General features: G+C 44.9%; 1 protein-coding gene across 1 annotated transcript in view; it reads left to right on the top strand.

Moving 5' to 3' along the window:
* Nucleotides 1-19745, top strand: part of LOC137532064 (lysyl oxidase homolog 1-like) — a 54656-nt gene that overhangs the window by 7663 nt on the left and 27248 nt on the right. Inside the window, exons 3-5 of the mRNA XM_068252195.1 lie at nucleotides 14060-14197; nucleotides 18594-18750; nucleotides 18887-18982. Of these exons, the coding sequence (XP_068108296.1) occupies nucleotides 14060-14197; nucleotides 18594-18750; nucleotides 18887-18982 (391 nt within the window). The remainder of the gene's footprint in view (nucleotides 1-14059; nucleotides 14198-18593; nucleotides 18751-18886; nucleotides 18983-19745) is intronic.

The following is a 19745-nucleotide window of genomic DNA, read 5'->3' as shown; positions in this document are numbered from 1 at the left end:
ACAAAGAAATGATGAATATCGTAAAAATAAATATACTGTTATATAATTACATAGCTCCCAACTGTCCCTCTTTTGGAGGGACAGTCCCTCTTTGGGAGCCCTGTCCCTCTTTCTTTCTCATTTGTCCCTCTTTTAGGACTTTGTCCCTCTTTGTATGTAAATATATATATATTTCTCTACTAAAAAATGTGTTTGATTAACTCTAAATTTTATTCCCATCCTTTAAATTGATATATTACTAATTTTAAAATGTTAATATGAAGGAAAATGAACCAGGATAGAAAGGACCAGCGTGGTTTGAATTATAAAACAACATATTTTTATTATGAAATCTTTATGGTATACGTGATTAGGGTTGTGATAGGGGTGTGGCAGGGGCGTGGCTTAAGTGTCCCTCTTTCTCAACTCCAAAAGTTAGGGGGTGTGTAATTACAGTATATTGTTATATAATATAATTTATCTCTTTGTAATCCCCTTACCTGTTCAGTTATTACTCCGTCATTTGCAGTATCTCACAAAAGTCAGCACATCTCTTACATATTAGTAAATATTTTATTCTATCTTTTCATGGGACAATAACGAAGATGTGAAATTTTGATTCAATGTAAAGTAATCAGTGTACAGCTTGTATAACAGTGTACATTTGTTGTCCAATCAAAATATCTCAACAAATAGCCATCAATGTTTTAACCGCTGGTAACAAAAGTGAGTACACCCCTAAGCGAAAATGTCAAAATTCTGTGCAAATTATTTTCCAGCACTGCCTTAAAGGATACCCGAAGTGACATGTGACAAGATGAGATAGACATGTGTATGTACAGTGCCTAGCACACAAATAACTATGCTGTGTTCCTTTTTTTCTTTCTTTGCCTGAAAGAGTTAAATATCAGGTATGTAAGTGGCTGACTCAGTCCTCACTGATAAGAAATTCCCCTCTTTATCTCTTTCTTGCTCTCAGAAGCCATTTTCTGCTAGGAAAGTGTTTTATAGCTGGAATTTCTTATCAGTGAGGGTCACACTGTAGTCACTTCCTGTCTGAGTCAAGACTGAGTCAGCCACTTACATACCTGATAGTTAACTCTTTCAGACAGAGAAAGAAAAAAAGGAACACAGCCTAGTTATTTGTGTGCTAGGCACTGTGCATACCCATGTCACTTCGGGTATCCTTTAATTCTCTTGGGCATGGAGGTCACTAGAGTGTCACAGGTTGCCACTGGAATCATCTCCCACCCTTCCATGGTGAACCTGGTGGATGTTAGAGACCTTATGCTCTTCCACCTCCCATTTGTGGATGCCCCACAGATGATCAATAGGGTTTAAATCTGGAGACCTGCTTGGCCAGAAGAAAAACCAATGCAAAGGGAGGCTCCCATTGCTATTGGTTTTTCTTCTAATTCCTTGAGGAAGCGGGCTGAGAACCACGAAACGCATTGCCTGTGCTAAATAAAATTCTTTGTTCCTACAAGAATTTCGTTATTGAGGTAAGCCACCTCACCTTTTTCGATTTTTAAACTGGTTTTAATCCACTTTATATATACCAGGGTGCCTCTTTCCCTTTAACTGTGATCATCGCTTGATGTATGGCTACCTTTCGAGATTTGATTACAATTTAGGGAAGAACAAAAATTTTATGTAATTTTTTCTTTTTACTTGAGGTTCTCTTTAACAATCAATTTTATTTTCAGACAGTTGTTTTATAAAAAACAAATTTTGCTAATAATCTGTCACCCAGAACAGTATAACTATTTTATTATTCATTATACCTCTTAAAGAGACCCTGTAGTGACATATAGTTGACTGTAGAACATTATTCAGGATACCCACTTTTCCTGGTTTCCGCATCAGAAACACTTCCTATTCCTCTATTACTGTATATTGGTATGTAGTCCCTCCCTCCTAATGACAGAGCCAGATCCTCCACAAGACACACCTAGGCAGTTGTCAGTTGACTAGATACTGGAGAATTTGGGGCCTTGTGGATGCTAGCCCCCTCCAAATCTTACTAAAAAGCCAGGTGACTGTCAGCGGGAGGCAAAAACTGCTATCTTGCCCAGTGCCCCATTTCATAGTAATCCTTTCTTGCCCAATGATGTTAAAGCGAAGCTGAAGAATGACTATAAGCAAAGTGTTTCACTTACCTGGGGCTACTGCAAGCCCGCTGCAGCCATCCCGTCCCACGCTGGTCCTCTACGATCCTCCTTTCTCCCGCAGCGGTGCAGTTTCGTTACCGCCGACTTGTAAGTCAATGGCAACTGCGCAACCCAGGCCACGCATATCCTTCTTCTTTGCGTTCCTCTCTGACATAGAAGGGCAGTGCGAAGAAGGATATAGGCGTGGCCAGGGCTGAGCAGCAGGAGGGACGGCTGCAGGGGGCTTGGGGGAAGCCCCTGGTAAGTGAAACACTTTGCTTATAGTCATTTTTCAGTTTCGCTTTAACCACTTGAGGACCCACCCTTTACCCCCCCTTAAGGACCAGCGCTGTTTGTTGGGATCTGTGCTGGGTGGGCTCTGCAGCCCCCAGCACAGATCAGCGGGTACGCAAAGCGATCAGATCGCCCCCCTTTTTTCCCCCCTATGGGGATGATGTGCAGGGGGGTCTGATCGCTCCTGCTGGTGGCATGTTGAGGGGGGGGCACCTCAAAGCCCCCCTCCGCGGCTACATTCCCTCCCCCTCCCTCTCCTACCTCTCCCCCCAGTGATCCGGGCTGCACAGGACGCTATCCGTCCTGTGCAACCTGTGACAGGCTGTCCACTGTCACATGGCGGCGATCCCTGGCCGCTGATTTGCCGGGGATCGCCGATCTGCCTTACGGCGCTGCTGCGCAGCAGCGCCGTACAATGTAAACAAAGCGGATTATTTCCGCTTGTGTTTACATTTAGCCTGCGAGCTGCCATCGGCGGCCCGCAGGCTATTCACGGAGCCCCCCGCCGTGAATTGACAGGAAGCAGCCGCTCGCGCGAGCGGCTGCTTCCTGATTAATCAGCCTGCAGCTGGCGACGCAATACTGCGTCGCTGGTCCTGCAGCTGCCACTTTGCCGACGCGCGGTATGAGTGCGCGGTCGGCAAGTGGTTAAAGGGGTTCTGTGGGGTGTTACAAAAGACAAAAAGCGTCACTTACCTGGGGCTTCTACCGGCCCCCTGCAGCTATTATGTTCCATGCCGTCACTGAAGCCTCCGCCGTTCGCTGCCGCCGGTGACCTGCTAATTATTAATCTAACTAGACAAATAGTACTGCGGCTGCGCGGGCATCATCGGGAGCTTACTGTGCAGGCACAGTACGAAGTTTTCTTCTAGTGGACAGCATGGTGGTGTAGTGGTTAGCGCTCTCGCCTTGCAGCGCTAGGTCCCCTGTTCGAATCCCAGCCAGGAAAACATCTGCAAGGAGTTTGTATTTTCTCCCTGTGTCTGCATGGGTTTCCTCCGGGCACACCGGTTTCCTCCCACATCCCCAAAACATACAGATAAGTTAATTGGCTTCCCCCTAAAATTGGCCCTAGACTACAATGCATACACTACACAATATAGACATAAGACTATGGTAGGGATTAGATTGTGAGCTCCTCTGAGGGACAGTTAGTGACAAGACTATATATACTCTGTACAGCGCTGCGGAAGATGTTGGCACTCTATAAATAATAATAATAATAATAGTGCGTCTGCGCAGTAAACGGGAGCGAGGACTCGCGCGGCCACGCAGCCGCAGAACTATTCGTCTAGTCAGACGAATAATTAGCAAGTCACCGGCGGCGGTGACGGCGTGGAACTCAGTGATGGCGTGGAACTCAATAGCTGCAGGGGGCCAGTAGAAGGCCCAGGTAAGTGACGCTTTTTGGGTTTTGTACCACCCCACAGAACCCCTTTAAGCCTAGGCTGTTTAACTATGTGGAAATTTCTCCTCTCCGAGCACTCTGAGAGACCAAGTTTCAGAACTCTCAGTAAACAAACATTCCGCAGAGCTGCCCCTGACAGGACTAAAGATGTCGCCACCAGTGATACATTTCAGAAAGTAAATCAGGTAGATTTTACGACAAAATAATTTATAAATGAATATTGTAAAAAAAAAAAAAAGGCAATTTTATTCATATTCATTACGTTATTTTCACTTGGAAACCTCCCGGCATTCCGGAATATATCAATCCTCTGACTGCTGGTCCTGCGAGGCTTCAAGGGAACCTGAAGCCAGGAAAATGATTTAAAATAAACACATGACGTAGCTGCAAATGAATATTACATACTCACCTCACCTTCAGAACTGAAATATACCAGTCGCTGTCAGTTATATATCAGCAGCTGTCAGTTACAACTGAATGTGCAAGGTAATGTCCATGTTTCCCTATAGCTCAAGTGGGTGATATTACAGTTTAACAGTGTGCTGACCAGGAAGCTGTTATGGGGTAATGGTCATTTTTAAAATGGAGGACCGAGAATTCTATTGATCACAGTGGACAAATGGGATGCAGGAGAGGAGAGAGAGTTTGAGGAGGTAAGTATGACCTGTGTGTGGTTATTTTGACTTTTGTTTTTCAGTTCAGGTTCTCTTTCAGTCTGGATTTTTCGTTTTATTGTTTCCCGTAGGTCTTTCGCCGCGCTGTGTTGTGCTATAAATAGCATTCCTTATTATTGCTTTGCGCTTACAGTGCGGTCTGCCTGATAGACAATGAGGGGTCCGGTCAGGTCCTTTAGATGTGGAGTGTTATTGACCTGTGGATTCTGGAGCATTGGTGTGAACATAGTCAGTGGTGACCTGAAAGGCAAGGTCAGTATTGTCAGATAGGTGTCAAATGCGACAGTCATGCTGCTGTGTCTGTGAGGAAGAGCCCAGCAGTCAAAGGATTGTCCAATTACACGGTAGGCACGGCTTCTTGCTAAAACTCTTATGCTGGGAATACACGGTTCGTTTTGTAGCTGATTAGATGGTTCGATAGATATTTTCTGACAAGTCCGATCTCCATTTCTATTCTTTTGCCGCTCGATTTCTGATAGAAGTGAATGGAAAAAGATAAGAAAAACGAGAGGAAGATAACAATCCAGAGCTGCAATCGAGCGGCAAAAACGATCGAGAGCAGAAACGCACGGCAGAAACGAACTGTGTATTCCCAGCATTACCAGGGCTGGATTTGCCATAAGGCACTGTAGGCTCGTGCCTACAGTTGCCTGATGATGGAGGGGCAGCTCACTCCCCTCCTTTCCTATGCAGAGTCCCGAGCGCAGAGTAAATGAGAGGTAACTTACCCAGCTCTCAGCATATCACTGACCAGTTTTTCCTTCAGTCGGGGGCACCACTAGCTACTTAATACTGAGGGTAGTTCTGGTTACCTAATGCTAAGGGGCACCTGTAGTTATGACAGACAAGGGAAGTAAGGGAGAGGTGGCAGTTGGGACAGCCAGCACACTTGCGGTGCAGTTTGGTGGGGTCTTGTAGGTTCACTGAGGGAAAAGTCTAAGGTGCCAGGACATCTGTGCCTATTAGAGATGGCTCGAAACTCCGATTTTCAGTTTGTGAACCTCGAACGCGAACTTCCGCAAAAGTTCGGTCGAACTTCCGTGAATCGCAATAGACTTCAATGGGGAGGCGAACTTTGAACATTACAAACATTTATGCTGGCCACTAAAGTGTGGGTCTAACACCTGGAGGGGGGCAAGGATGAGTGGGATAGACGCTAAAAGTCCCGGGGAAAATCTGTATTTGACGCAAAGCAGCGTTTTAAGGACAGAAATCACATTGAATGCTAAATTGGAGGCCTAAAGTGCTTTAAAACATCTTGCATGTGTATACATTAATCAGGGAGTGTAATTAGAGTACTGCTTCACACTGACAGACCAAATTCACTGTGTAACGCACCGCAAACAGCTGTTTGTGTTGTGACGGCCATGCTGGACTGGTGCGCACCGTGGCGAGAGTGCAGGCCATGGCGGTTTTCAAGTCCATATGGTCGCCAGACTGTGGTAGCTCAATGATAGAACAACAGTGACTGTCCAGCTGATCGAATTTGGTCTGTCCACAATGAAGCAACAACCTTATTATCTTGGGTGTGCCCCCTCCCCCCCCTCCCCAAGACACTCATATAGCCGTCGGTCATTGCTTCATTGTGATACGCAAGCCCCTTCACCGCGGCAAGGTAACGATCACGAAGGGGAATTGACACATGTACATGCCTTTTTGTTTTGTTGTTGCAGCCGCAGTGCAGCCAGAAAAATTAGGCAGGCATGTACACGCACCAGAAAAATTATTATAGCAGCCGCTGCTAGCAGCAGCCTTAAAAATTCAGGAATCCACCTGGAGTCCTGGACCCTGTTGGTGGTGGCGGAGAAGGCAGTCAAGCGGCCTGCAGGCAGAGATGCTGTGTGGGGGGAGCGACTTAATCATGGGGCAGGCAGTCACACGGCGTGCAGGCAGAGATGCTGTGTGCGGGGACTGACTTAGTCTTCGGGCGGGCAGTAGCCCTCCGGGATCCATGCCTCGTTCAGTTTGATAAAGGTCAGGTACTGAACATTTTTGTGACTTAGGCGACTTCTCTTCTCAGTGACAATGCCTCCAGCTGCGCTGAAGGTCCTTTCTGACAGGACGCTTGCGGCAGGACAAGACAGAAGTTGGATGGCAAATTGTGACAGCTCAGGCCACAGGTCAAGCCTGCGCACCCAGTAGTCCAAGGGTTCATCGCTGCTCACATTGCCTACATCCACACTTAAGGCCAGGTAGTCGGCTACCTGCCAGTTCAGGCGTTGGTGGAAGGTGGATCCGAAAGCGCTAAGGTGAGGCGTTGGACTAAAGAATGTCCTCATGTCCGACATCACCACGAGATTGCTGGAGCGTCCTGTCCTTGCCTGCGTGGACATGCATGTATATGCAGTGATGGGTATTACAAATGTGCACCTGTCACACACACGTACCGTGAACAAGTGCAATGACTGGTGGTATTAAATAGCACACTGCGTGCGCTCACGTAGGTAGGTGGGTGCACTGAACAACAGGTAGGTATATGCAGAGATGGGTATTACAAATGTGCACCTGTCACACACACGTACCGTGAACAAGTGCAATGACTGGTGGTATTAACAATGCGTGCGCTCACGAAGGGAGTTAGGTAGGTGTACTGACCAGTGAACAGGTGCAGTGAGTGGGATGGGATTACAAATGTGCATCGTGGGAGGCGACGCATACGGACCGCAGAAGACGTCATTTACGTAAGATTGAGCCCAATGCCGCCCCCCCCCCCCCCCCCGCAAAGCTTTACTGGGAGATATACAGATAGAACTATCTGGGTATCTCCCGAATTCGGATTTGAGCATCCCTGCACTGCGTGCGCTCATGTAGGTAGGTGGGTGCACTGAACAACAGGTAGGTACAGTATATGCAGTGATAGGTATTACAAATGTGCACCTGTCACACACACGTACCGTGAACAGGTACAGTGACCTGTGGTAATAAATATCACACTGCGTGCGCTCACATAGGTAGGTGGGTGCACTGAACAACAGGTAGGTATATGCAGAGATGGGTATTACAAATGTGTACCTGTCACACACACGTACCGTGAACAAGTGCAATGACTGGTGGTATTAACAATGCATGCGCTCACGTAGGTAGTTAGGTAGGGTGCACTGACCAGTGCAGTGATTGGGATGGGATTACAAATGTGCAGCTGCCTGTCACACACACAGGTACTGAATGTGCTGGGCCTGCCAGTGGCACAGTAGGAATTAAGGGGCCAAAGGCCATCTGCGACTGACTGACAAGGCTGTATATAATGCAAGTGGGACACAAAAAAAAATATAGATCACAAGAACAAGATTAGCTCTCAAAAGAGCTGTTGAGGGGTGCTTTTTTTTTTAGCAATGAGAATCAGCAAGGAGCAAGCTAACCAGCCTACAAGAGCCTAACTAAGCTTTCCCTATAGCTCTCTCTGCAGCAGCTCTCCCTTCTCTAATTACTGCAGGCACACGAGTGAGTCCAATGCCTAACGCTGCCTGCCTTTTATAAGGGGGGGAGGGCCTCCAGGAGGAGGCCTCCTGATTGGCTACAATGTGCCTGCTGACTGTGATGTACAGGGTCAAAGTTGACCCTAATGATGTAGTATAGGAGGCGGGTCGAACCGCCCGCCATAAAGTTTGCGTTCAATCGCGAACGCGAACCACCGAAGTTCATGCGAATAAGTTCGCGGTCGAACTGTTCAGGCCATCTCCAGTGCCTATAGGCTCCTGTGATGTAAATCCGGGCCTGAGCAATTACTAAAAATGTTTCAAGATAAACTCCGGTTTAATCTCAACACTGAATTTTAGAAAGTACTACAGACAACATGTGCTCCTTAAAGGACACCTAAAGTGAGAGGAATATGGAGGCTGCCTTTTAAACGATGCCAGTTGCCTGGCTGTCCTGTGGATCTTCAGTAGTGTATTAATCACACAACTGAATCAAGCATGCAGCTAATCCAGTCGGACTAGAGTCAGACACACCTGATATGCCATATGCTTGCTCAGAGTCTATGGCTAAAAGTATCACAGGGAGAGGATGAGCAGGACGCTTCCGAGACAATTCGCCACCGGGAGACTTGGGCGCAGGATACAGCTGGTATATGGCTTATCCTGCTGCTGCACAAATCCTGGCGGCGTTAATTATTATTCCCCCCTCCAGGTCCACGTGGATGGTGGGAAATGATGTAATTCAGCTTCCAGCTATTGCTGGAGGCCGAATTACAGTGTATTCAAAGTAACTTCAGCTCTGTCTTCTGACGGCACCGATGTTACTGACTGTGTGCCGATATAGCCATAATTCCTATTACGGTCTATGGTGGCGCCGGCTGCGCCCAAACCTCCCGCGCTGCATTTGCAGTGTTCGAGCAGGACAGCCAGGCAATGTGCATTGTTTAAAAGGAAATAAATATGTCAGCCTCCACTTCAAGCATGCTTTAACTAAAGATCTGTACACATGCTAGATTAAAAACGTTGCACACAAACAACTCACTCGCACCACCATTCCGTACACCAATCAGGAGCCAATTTAATTTCCTCATGAGCCTGTGATCACTGTGTGCCAATCACCACAATCAGATTGTGAAAATTCAAAGAAAAAAAACAAAAAAGGCTCTGGTCCTTAAAGCACACCCAAACCAAACATATTTTTTATTTAAAATATTTACCGGTAGTTGCACCACTCTGACACATACAAAGATAAATAAACACTCCTTCAAGCCTATGAGCATTTCAGTGCATGCTTTTCACCCTCCTCTTTGCATAACTAGTGTTATACAGGTGGCAGCCATTAGCAATTCCTCCTTTGCTGGACACCATCTACTTAACCAGTTTGCCGGATTCTGTCCCGGCAATAAGAAAGGAAGGGAGGGGTTCCTCCAATAAATGTAAAATATTTTATATTTGTCATCATGCAGCTGAAAAAAGGCTGCTATTTATTATTATAATTTAGAAAATAGATTTTATTTCTGAAATATTGTATTTTTAATTTAGGTCCACTTTAAAGAGTACCTAAAGTGAAAATGGAACAAAAACTTAGATACTTACCTAAGTAGTGGTAAGCTTCTGGGTGGTCAAGAGACTTCCCAGATTTTCCTGAATCCCACCCTTCCAGCGCTGGGTCCCTCTACATCAGGGGTGTCAAACTCAAATATAAAGTGGGCCGAAATTGAACACTGGGACCAAGTCACAGGCCAACCTCAATGTCTACTGGCCACCTTCCTCCCTTATAAAGTTCCCTGGTGTCTAATGCTCCCCCTCCAACCCCTATACCAGTTCCCTGGTTTCTTGTGGTCCTCCCTCCCCTATACAGTTCCCTGGTGTCTAGAGGCCCCACCCTCCCCTTCACAGTTCCCTAGTGTTTAGTGTAGGGGTCCCCAAACTTTTTCGGTCAAGGGCCAGGTCAACATACTTCAGACTGCTGGGGAGGCGGAGTATACATAAAATGTAGAAAACATTACATTGAGCCTAGGTAGTATAAACTGTTACCTGTTAACATGTGCAGCCCTTATGTCTCCCATTTAACCAAATCCGATGTATGCCGACGACCTGCAGTCCAATTGGACCCATGTGGATGGGTGGTGCCAGCACTGCTATTCTATATGTGGACCGCATCTATAAGTAATAGATTTTGAGAGTGGGGGCCGGTGAAAAAGCCTCAGGGGGCCGCATTTGGCCCGCGGGCCTTAGTTTGAGGACCCATGGTTTACTGCTTTCCCCCTACCTCCTTCAAAATAGCTTCCCTGGTGTTCTAGGGTTTTTCACCTCCAATATACCTTCCCTGGTGATGATCTAGAGTGGGCCAAACATAATGCAAAGTGGGGAAACCACTTGAGGGCCAAATTTAATGGCTCTGAGGGCCAGATTTGGACCACGGGCCGGAGTTTGACATGTATGCTCTAAATGTATCTGACAGGAGTTTGTTCAATATGTTTCTCATGACCGTGCTCCCATCGTCAGGGGCCGTTCTTCCATGAAGCAACATGAATCACACGGTTCAGAAACAATTAGATGCACGGAGCCGCTTCACTCACCTGCTCTGAGCTTTCCAGTGATGGGATCTCCATCCGCCCATCTGGCCATTTTTGGAAAGACACAAAGGGGGCATGATGGCTGGCTGCCGGGCCCCATCTGGGTGATCAAAATCGATGGTCGTATGGCAAGCTTTAGATATTTTTTGCTTAAAGGGGCACTATGGCGAAATATTGTAATATTTAAAATATGTACAAACATACAAATAAGAGGTACTTTTTTTCCAGAGTAAAATGAGCCATAAATTACTTTTCTCCTATGTTGCTGTCACTTACAGTAGGTAGTGTAAAGTTGACAGAAGCGACAGGTTTTGGATTAGTCCATCTCTTCATGGGGGATTCTCAGGGATTTATTTATTTTCAAAAGCACTTAGGGCCTGAGTCCACTAACGCAGTTGTGCGCAGTTGTGTCCGCTTTTCAGTAACACATCAATGTTACAGATGCTGAAAAGCGGACACAACTGCACACAACTGCGTATTTGTCTATGTTTGCACATATTTTAAATTTTACAATTTTTCGCCATAGTGCCCCTTTAACTCGGGGAGGAGGGGCACAGTGATTCCCGAGGGGGGCCAGTGCCCCAGCGTGCCTTAGTGTAGCCAGGGCCGGATTTGTACTTTTTACCGCCCAAGGCCACAGTCACCAGCCGCCCCCCTTCAGTATAGGTAGCGAGATAACCCCTCCCACCTTCGCTCCAGTATAGGTAGCCATATGACCCCTCCCCCCTTTCCCTCCAGTATAGGTAGCCAGATGACTCTCTTAATCCCTCCTTTTTCCACTCCCCCCTTTCAGTATAGGTAGCCAGTTTGCCTTCAAACCGCAGCAGCCATCTTTGTCACTCATTTCTCCGCTCATCTCCAGTGCAGAAGCTTCCTCTTCCTTTCCGTCTCCAATGCTGCCCAAGTCCATAGCCACCAGCCACAATGCAAACCTGCACAGAGAGCAAGGTGGCTGTCAGGCGCTCGCCTAATCTCCCTGCATTGTAGCACTTGCAAATGTGAAGATCAAGTTTGCAAATGCTGCGCCAGTTTAGCCTGCTGCTTTGATGCCCTTGCTCCTGTGGTGCCCTAGGCCATGGCCTAGGTGGCCTTGGCCTAAATCCAGCCCTGAGTGTAGCGCCGCCCATGGCAGGAACCTATAACCTAGAAGGACGTATTCTCAAAGTCTAATCAACATGGTTTCGTGTAAGTTATGAATCCATCCAGGGCCACTATGTTTTTAAGAATTTTTTGTGGGAGCCATTTAGGATTCTGGTTGGCTTCTTGTTCACCAGGAAGAAATTCTTTCTACTTTCAAAAGAATGTGAGCTGTATTTGGGACCTCGATGGGACCAGTGGCTGAATCTCATCAGGACATAGATGGAGTCAATGTGTGTGTTTTGGAGCCGCTCTGACTTATTGCGAATGGTATGTGGAATGTCTCAATAATGTTTGTGTGACCGTGAGAGCCTTTATTTTCGCTTGAAAGTCTACGTAAGTGTGTGAAAGGAAGGAGCGCTTATTAGGCCGCCGCGGACAGACACAGATTTAGAAATCTCGCAAATGTAAAACAAATGTGGTTTTTTTTATACAGTGAAATTCATTCACTTAAACTAAAACATGTGTCGTCATTTACATGTTATCCAAGCGTTACAAAACTCAAGAAAAGTAAAAGCTTAAATACACTGTGCAATGTTTTCAACAGATCAGATGTTTCATTTGATAAAAACATATAAATCTATGCAGATATGGATTAAAGGGGCACTATGACGAAAAACTTGTAACATTTAAAAAATGTGCAAACATAAACAAATAAGAATTACATTTTTTCCAGAGTAAAATGAGCCATAAATTACTTTTCTCCTATGTTGCTGTCACTTACTTACAGTAGGTAGTAGAAATATGACAGAAGGCGACAGGTTTTGGACTAGTTCATCTCTTCATAGGGGATTCTCAGGGATTTATTTTCAAAAGCACTTAGCAAATGGCAGTTGCTCTGTCCAACTGCCAAAAAACTGTGTAGCGAGCAGGGAAGCTGGCCAACATCATTATTTATATTCTTTTTAGGGAATATCTTTATAAAGAATAAAAGCCTTGCTGAGAATCCCCCATGAAGAGATGGGCTAGTCCAAAACCTGTTGCTTCTGTTAGATTTCTACTACCTACTGTAAGTGACAGCAACATAGGAGAAAAGTAATTTATGGCTCATTTTACTCTGGAAAAAACTTACTTCTTATTTGTCTCTGTTTGCACATACTTTACATTTTTCGCCATAGTGCCATAGTAATTGGGCCCTAAGCAAGGTAGTAGAGTTTCCACCTCCTTGTGGCCAATTTGGTAAGCTGAAGTGGAGAGAAAGATCAGAGTAAGCCCCCTCACACCTGCTAGGCCCCAGGCACCTGCCTAGGTTGCCTGGTGGATGATTCTGCTCTGAATATATGAAACCAGGGCCTTTCTCAATTGATTTTGGCTGCAGAGCCAGCCAGGCCGAGGCAGAGCCGGAGAAGACACCAGCCTCTGGGCCTATAGCCCTAAAGCGCGCCTGTGACCACGCCCCCCGAGTGCCCCACCTCCCTTGCCTCGCCGATGCAGAGAGAAGAGCAGAGCCTATACACGGGCTACTCGCCTCACCGCACCGGAAACTCAGCCATGTCACAGCTCTTGGGATTACTTTTTGGCTCCCTCTAGTGGCATACTATCTTACTATGTGCGTCACTGGAGAGAGACACGAGGAGTTGCGGCGAGCTGTGAGTAATACTTCCAAGGACATTTGGGCGCCGCCATAGGCTGTAATGTGAATTACAGCAAGCAGCACTCAAATACTTTTTAAAAAAATAAATATACATACACTTACATTAAAATTAACAGTTTACCTCCCACACGGTCTCAAAAATACCCAAATAAAATTTTTAATTAAAAAAAAAATTACAATTAAAAAAATAAAAAAATAGTTACCTAAGCGTCTGAACTTTTTTAATATGCATGACAAGAGGGTATATTACTATTATTTTTTAAATTATAAGCTTGTAAATAGTGATGGACACAAAACTGAAAAAACGCACCTTTATTTCCAAATAAAATATTGGCACTATACATTGTGATGGGGACATAATTTAAATAGTGTAATAACCAGGACAAATGGGCAAATAAAATACATGGGTTTTAATTATGGTAGCATGTATTATTTTAAAGCTATACTGGGCAAAAACTGAGAAATAATGAATTGTTTCCATTTCTTTCTTAATATTTCCATTTAAATGCATTTAAAAAAAAAAATTAATAATTCTTAGCAAAAGGTACCACTCAGAGAAAGCCTATGTGGTGGCTGAAAAAACAAGATATAGATCAATTCATTGTGATAAGTAGTGATAAAGTTATTGGCGAATGAATGGGAGGTGAAAACAACTGAAGGCTGAACTGGTTAAGTTTTACTTTGAGGAGCGATCTGAAAGTACTGTATATATGCCTAGTTAAAGCTCAGCATTTCTTTAAAATTACTAAAAATTCTAAAGAAATAAAACAGAACTGTGAAAAAGAGAGAAATGATTTTACAGTTTTTCTGCCCTTTGTGTTTCCACAGCTCCGCCTACGAAGCAGACACAACCGATTACGATGTGAGAGTTCTGCTGCGATTCCCGCAGAGGGTGAAGAATCAGGGAACAGCTGACTTTCTGCCCACACGCCCACGCCAGGCCTGGGACTGGCACAGCTGCCATCAGTGAGTATTGTTATTATTATTTCTTATTTATATAGCACCAACACCTTCCGTAGCGCTGTACATAGTACATAGAGCAGTTCCACACCCCATACAATCAGGATAACCAGCAACACAAGCAGTGATGAGCAAATATTACAATATTCTGTTCGCATTCATTTTCGCGAAAATAATGTCAAATTCGACTTTCGAGCGAAAATGCCATCGCACATCATTTTAGAATAAGTTTGTGATCTTTCAAATTTTTCAAGAATTTTCGTGCTGTTTGTGAATTTTCGTGGTAAGAATAAAGATTTTTTGCGTTTTTCATGTATTTTTGCATTGGAAAGAATTTTTTTTTTCTATGACCATATTGTCTCAGAATCGAAAATAGCTTTTCGATGCGAAAATGACTTTAGTGAAAATCCGCAAGCAATACTGGACACAAGTACCGATACATGCAATTGATGTATAGTTTGAAAACATCACCAATACTGGTACATGTTCATTTGATCAAATACAACATAAACAGCTTTGAATTTTGCCCAATTGTAGTTTTGCATTGAAATTTGCAATTATGGTGCAAAACCATACTGTAAAATTTCTGGAAAATTCAACCATAATACATTTTGTTCATAATCATAATTATCCAAAAATGCTCATTTTTATTCTGTGGGGGAAAAAAAACATTTTTTTTCAAAAAGAACTTTTAGTTTTTGAGAAAAACGATTTAAAAAAATCAAAGAAAAAATGCTTTTCAAACTCCAAAAAATTGACATTTTGCTGCAGCACACTGCTGCTACTATATAGCGAGTTCCGATTACACATTTTAAAATCCAGCACAATTACGTCTGTGAATGAGTGCAGCAGGAGGCGCAGGACACCTCGTGCCTGCGCAGTACGCTCCGGTCCACGTGGCGGTGATTGACAGCGCCGCTCGCGCAGGCGCAGTACAGGCCGACCTCCAGGTCAGCCTGACGTCATCGCCGGGGACCGAGAGGCAGTGGCGGCGAACGGCTGCGGGGAGAGCTGCGGTGAGGGACATGCTGGGAGCTTCGGGCTGGAGGAAGCCCCGGGTAAGTAGTACTTATTTTCTTTAAAAACGCCTGATAACTCCTTTAACCCTCCTGGCGGTACGCAGTTTCTAAGGCTGCGTCCGTGGGAGAGATTTTTTTTAAATAAAATTGTTTTATCCTTGGTAGCTAGCACTAGACTAGCTACCATTGTTCCCTAAGTCCCCCCGCATCCTTCTGATCCCCCCCGATTGCCGCCGCTATACGTTACCTAGCCGCGATCCCGCGAGAGCCGCAGCCTCCTCAATGTGCTTCAGTCGTCGCTATGGCGATGATCTGACATGACGTCTGACGTCATGCACAATCCCGATCCTCCCCATAGCGAAGCCTGGCGCTGATTGGAGAGGCTGCGCCATCGCGGGATCGGGGGGGGGGGGGGGTACGTATAACGGCGGCAATCGGGGGGGGATCGGTAGAGAGTGGAGGGACTTGGGGGGCAATGCTAGCTAGCGAACTGCTAGCTACAGTGGATAAAACATTTTTTATTATAAAAAAACTTCCCGGGGCAGAGAAATCCTCTGCGGCGGCTACCCCGAGAGTGTAGGTCGGGGTTACCGCCAGGAGGGTTAAGTGCAGCCAATACGTCTTCCATGGCCCCAAGTGCTGCAATTATTCACTCCCTTTTATGCAGCCCAGTATTTCCCCCTGCCCCTTTCCTTGTTAATTGTTGTGGGCAGGACTTTCAGACCTGTGTTTTCTTGGTATTTCCTTTCCTCCAAGTATTACTTACCACAGGGTAAATTGCTGCAAATGGGAAAGTCACTATTACTGCACACATTACTCAGTATGCTCAGTGTTGTCTATGACTCATGTATAAGTCGACCCCTATACTTTTATGATGTGAAACAGACCTAAATTTCTAGACTTATACTCGAGTATATACTGCATAGTGTACCACAGCAAAATGTCATTTACCGAGTTTAACCAGTCCAACACTAAGGGGGTTTTCCCCTTATGGACCAGAGCAATTTTCACATTTCAGCACTCCTCCCTTCCATTTGCCAATAACTTTAGTACTACTTATCACCCTGAAATGATCAATATCTTGTTTTTCCGCCACAAATTAGGCTTTTTGGGGTGATATTTGTTTTCAGTAATCACTTTACTTTCTATACATTTTAAAGGGAAAACAATGGGAAAAAAAATGCACTATACATTATTTTTCCAATGCCATTCCCTATAGTTTTAAAATAACCAATGTTACTGTAAACAAAACCAACACATCTTATTTGCCCATTTGTCCTGGTTATTACAACATTCAAGGTGTTTTTTTCTGGATCTTCTGCGCATGCGTGGGCCTCTTGTGATCACACACCTGTCACTGGGAGCACTCTGCACTTGCGCAGTTCAATTCGCTCGTAACTACGCAAGCGCAAAACGCTTCCAGCAATGGGAGCATGATCACAAGAGGCGAGTGGCCCACCCACGCATACACAGAAGATCCCGACCCGGCCGCAGGTCGCGATCTTACAGAGGGAAGAGCGGAGGCCTGGCTCAGAGCGGAACTGCGCCGAGGGACCAAACAGACTGGGGCTGGAAGAAGCCCCAGGTGATTGCAACTTTTTTTTTCAGTTTGCCAGATATATCCTTTAAAGAGACACTGAAGCGAAAAAAAAATATGATATAATGAATTGGTTGTGTACTATGAATAATTACTAGAAGATTAGCAGCAAAGAAAATATTCTCATACTTTTATTTTCAGGTATATAGTGTTTTTTCTAACATTGCATCATTCTATAATATGTGCAGATTACACAACACTCAGCATTCAAAATGAGTCTTTCAGAGCAGTCTGTGAACTAATGAACTCTCCTCTAGCAGAGAAAAAGTAAACCGTTCACTTACAGTTGAGATAATAAAATTCAGATAACAGCCCTCTCCACGACTAACTTAGTCGGAGAGCTTAATTGCTTGTTTGCATAGAGATAACAACTGGAGTTTCTAAACTCTTCCTGTACTGGAAACGATTAGACTGATGTATCTATTATTAATGTTTTATTTCTTAGCTGTACTACACATACAAATCATAATATCATATATTTTTTTTCGCTTCAGTGTCTCTTAAAGTCAGTCATATGCTACAAATGCAAATACATTAAGGATACCCTCTTTTATGGTAAATATTCAGGTTTCAGCATCAGAAACACTTTGCTGTATATTGGCTTGTAGCCCCACCCTCCCAGTGATGCTTACCCTAGGCTATTTAGATATGCGTAATTCTCCTCCCATAACATTCTGGGAGACCAGGTATTAATTTCACTGGCTTCAGAACTCTCAAAAATAAACATTCCACAGAGCTGCCCATGACAGGAGTGAAGATGTCACCGGTGATAAATTTCAGAAAGTAAATCAGGGTGAGGAAATATGTTACAATGGGCAAACCCCGACTAAATCATTTATAAATAAAAATTGCAAAAAAAAAAAATGTTATTCATTACGTTTTTTCACTACAGTTCCTCTTTAAAGCAGCATGGACAGCCATACTATCCCAGGAAAAAAACACATATATAGGTAGATAAATACGTGTTCTACTTACATAACATGTGTATAGTACTGTCCATGATTTGATTTCAGTGAATTTTAAATACCGTAGTAAATAAAGAGAAAACTGATCCAGGCATGTTCTATCTTTCCTGCCACTGACTGAAGCTAATCCTGATGTCATTTCCTCCCTTACTCTTTTTCCTCCTAGAAACTGCACTGTCATATCTAGCTTGCTTTGTAAACACATGAGCACAGCATAGATTGTATTTCAGCAGCTTCTGAAGGGGGTGAGGTGTATTGAGTCACACTAAGGGCTAGTTCACACTCGGCGCTCAGAGCGCTGTTAGCCCGCGATGGTGTTCGACTCACAATCACGATTTTACAAAAAATCTTGTGATTCTTGCGTGCTTTGCGCTTGTGATTCCCGTTCAATAGAACGAGAATCACAGCACAATCGCCTCCAAAACGCTGCATGCAGCGCAGTTGCGATTCATCGAAATCGCAACCGCTGCAGTGTGAATGTATCCATAGGCATACATTGTAGCAGCGCTTTGCTGATTGCCAGTGATCAGCAAAGCGCAGACGAATCACCCCAATGTGAACCAGCCCTGAACAGCCCTCAGCCAATCAGTGAAGAGCAGGAATGTGGGAGGAGAGATAACAAGTTTCCCTCTCCTCGGCAATGTACCAAATAGAGCCAGGCTGCCTGAGTGAAGATTTATTACAGCAGAAACATTTATGATTATATTACTTGCAATGCAGGGCCAGGTTGCAAACCGCATAATAAACACAGAGCAGCGGACAAATTCAATTTGATTTTATGGCTGGCAGGCCCGCTTTAACACAAAATCTTTGAATGACAGGCACTATCACAGCATGGATGAGTTCAGCCATTATGACCTGCTGGATGCCACGACGGGGAGGAAGGTAGCAGAGGGACACAAGGCCAGCTTTTGCTTGGAGGACACCACCTGTGACTTTGGGAACCTGAAGAGATATGCCTGCACCTCGCACACTCAGGTGAGTTACTCCTGCAGATGAGGTAGGTAAGGACGCTACAGATATTTAGCATAATTGTCCTTCCTCCCAAAAGTCTATTTCCTCTTCCTGTCCCGCCTCTTTTTATACTCGGTGACAATCTGTGTCTCTCACTCAGGGTTTAAGTCCTGGCTGTTATGACACGTACAACGCGGACATTGACTGTCAGTGGATTGATATAACAGATGTAAAGCCAGGAAACTACATACTCAAGGTGAGTGAATCTCAGTTGGGATGAGTGCACTGCTTTTTTCACATCAGTTGGCAGAACTAGTTGTGCTGTAAATTCTTGGAATACTTTTCTCTCTCTCTGTAGCAGAAAATAGAGAATCTGAAAGCAGCAAAGTAGTTCATTTCGGCACCCAGCACTCAGCGCCGAAGCAGCAATGCTATGTAACGCGCCCCACGTAACTGTAATTCGGTGATCCAGCAATCGCCAGACCCCAAATCACAACTCCCTCTGAGTTACTACAACTCAGAGGGGGAACAGTATTTAACGCCGCTGGGAAGTTTAGCGGCAGCAGGGAGAGCTGTCTTTCGGTTCGCCCTGTGCCCAACTGTCTAGCGCAGGCATGGACAAACTCGGCCCTCCAGCTGTTACGGAACTACAAGTCCCACAATGCATTTGCCTTTATGAGTCATGACTGTGGCTGTCAGGCTCCTGCAATACATTGTGGGACTTGTAGTTCCGTAACAGCTGGAGGGCCAAGTTTGCCCATGCCGGGTCTAGCGCCTGAACAGTATGTACTAGGTAGTCCCCGGTTAACGAACGAGATAGGGACTGTAGGTTCGTTCTTAACCTGAATCTGTTCTTAAGTTGGAACATTGTGCCATCTCTGTCCCCTGTACATCCTCTCTGTGCCCCCCTGTGTCTCCAGTGTCCCCCTCTGTGTCACCTCTGCCCTTTGTACCTGTTTATATTAGTTTAAAAGCCATTTTTTCTTTGATTTTTTTAAAAAAGGATTTTCTCAAACATT

Source organism: Hyperolius riggenbachi, chromosome 9 (genome assembly GCF_040937935.1).
Source record: "Hyperolius riggenbachi isolate aHypRig1 chromosome 9, aHypRig1.pri, whole genome shotgun sequence".
NCBI lineage: Eukaryota > Metazoa > Chordata > Amphibia > Anura > Hyperoliidae > Hyperolius > Hyperolius riggenbachi.
Note: the sequence above shows the minus strand (reverse complement) of the source record. Positions and strands in the feature narration are given on the sequence as shown.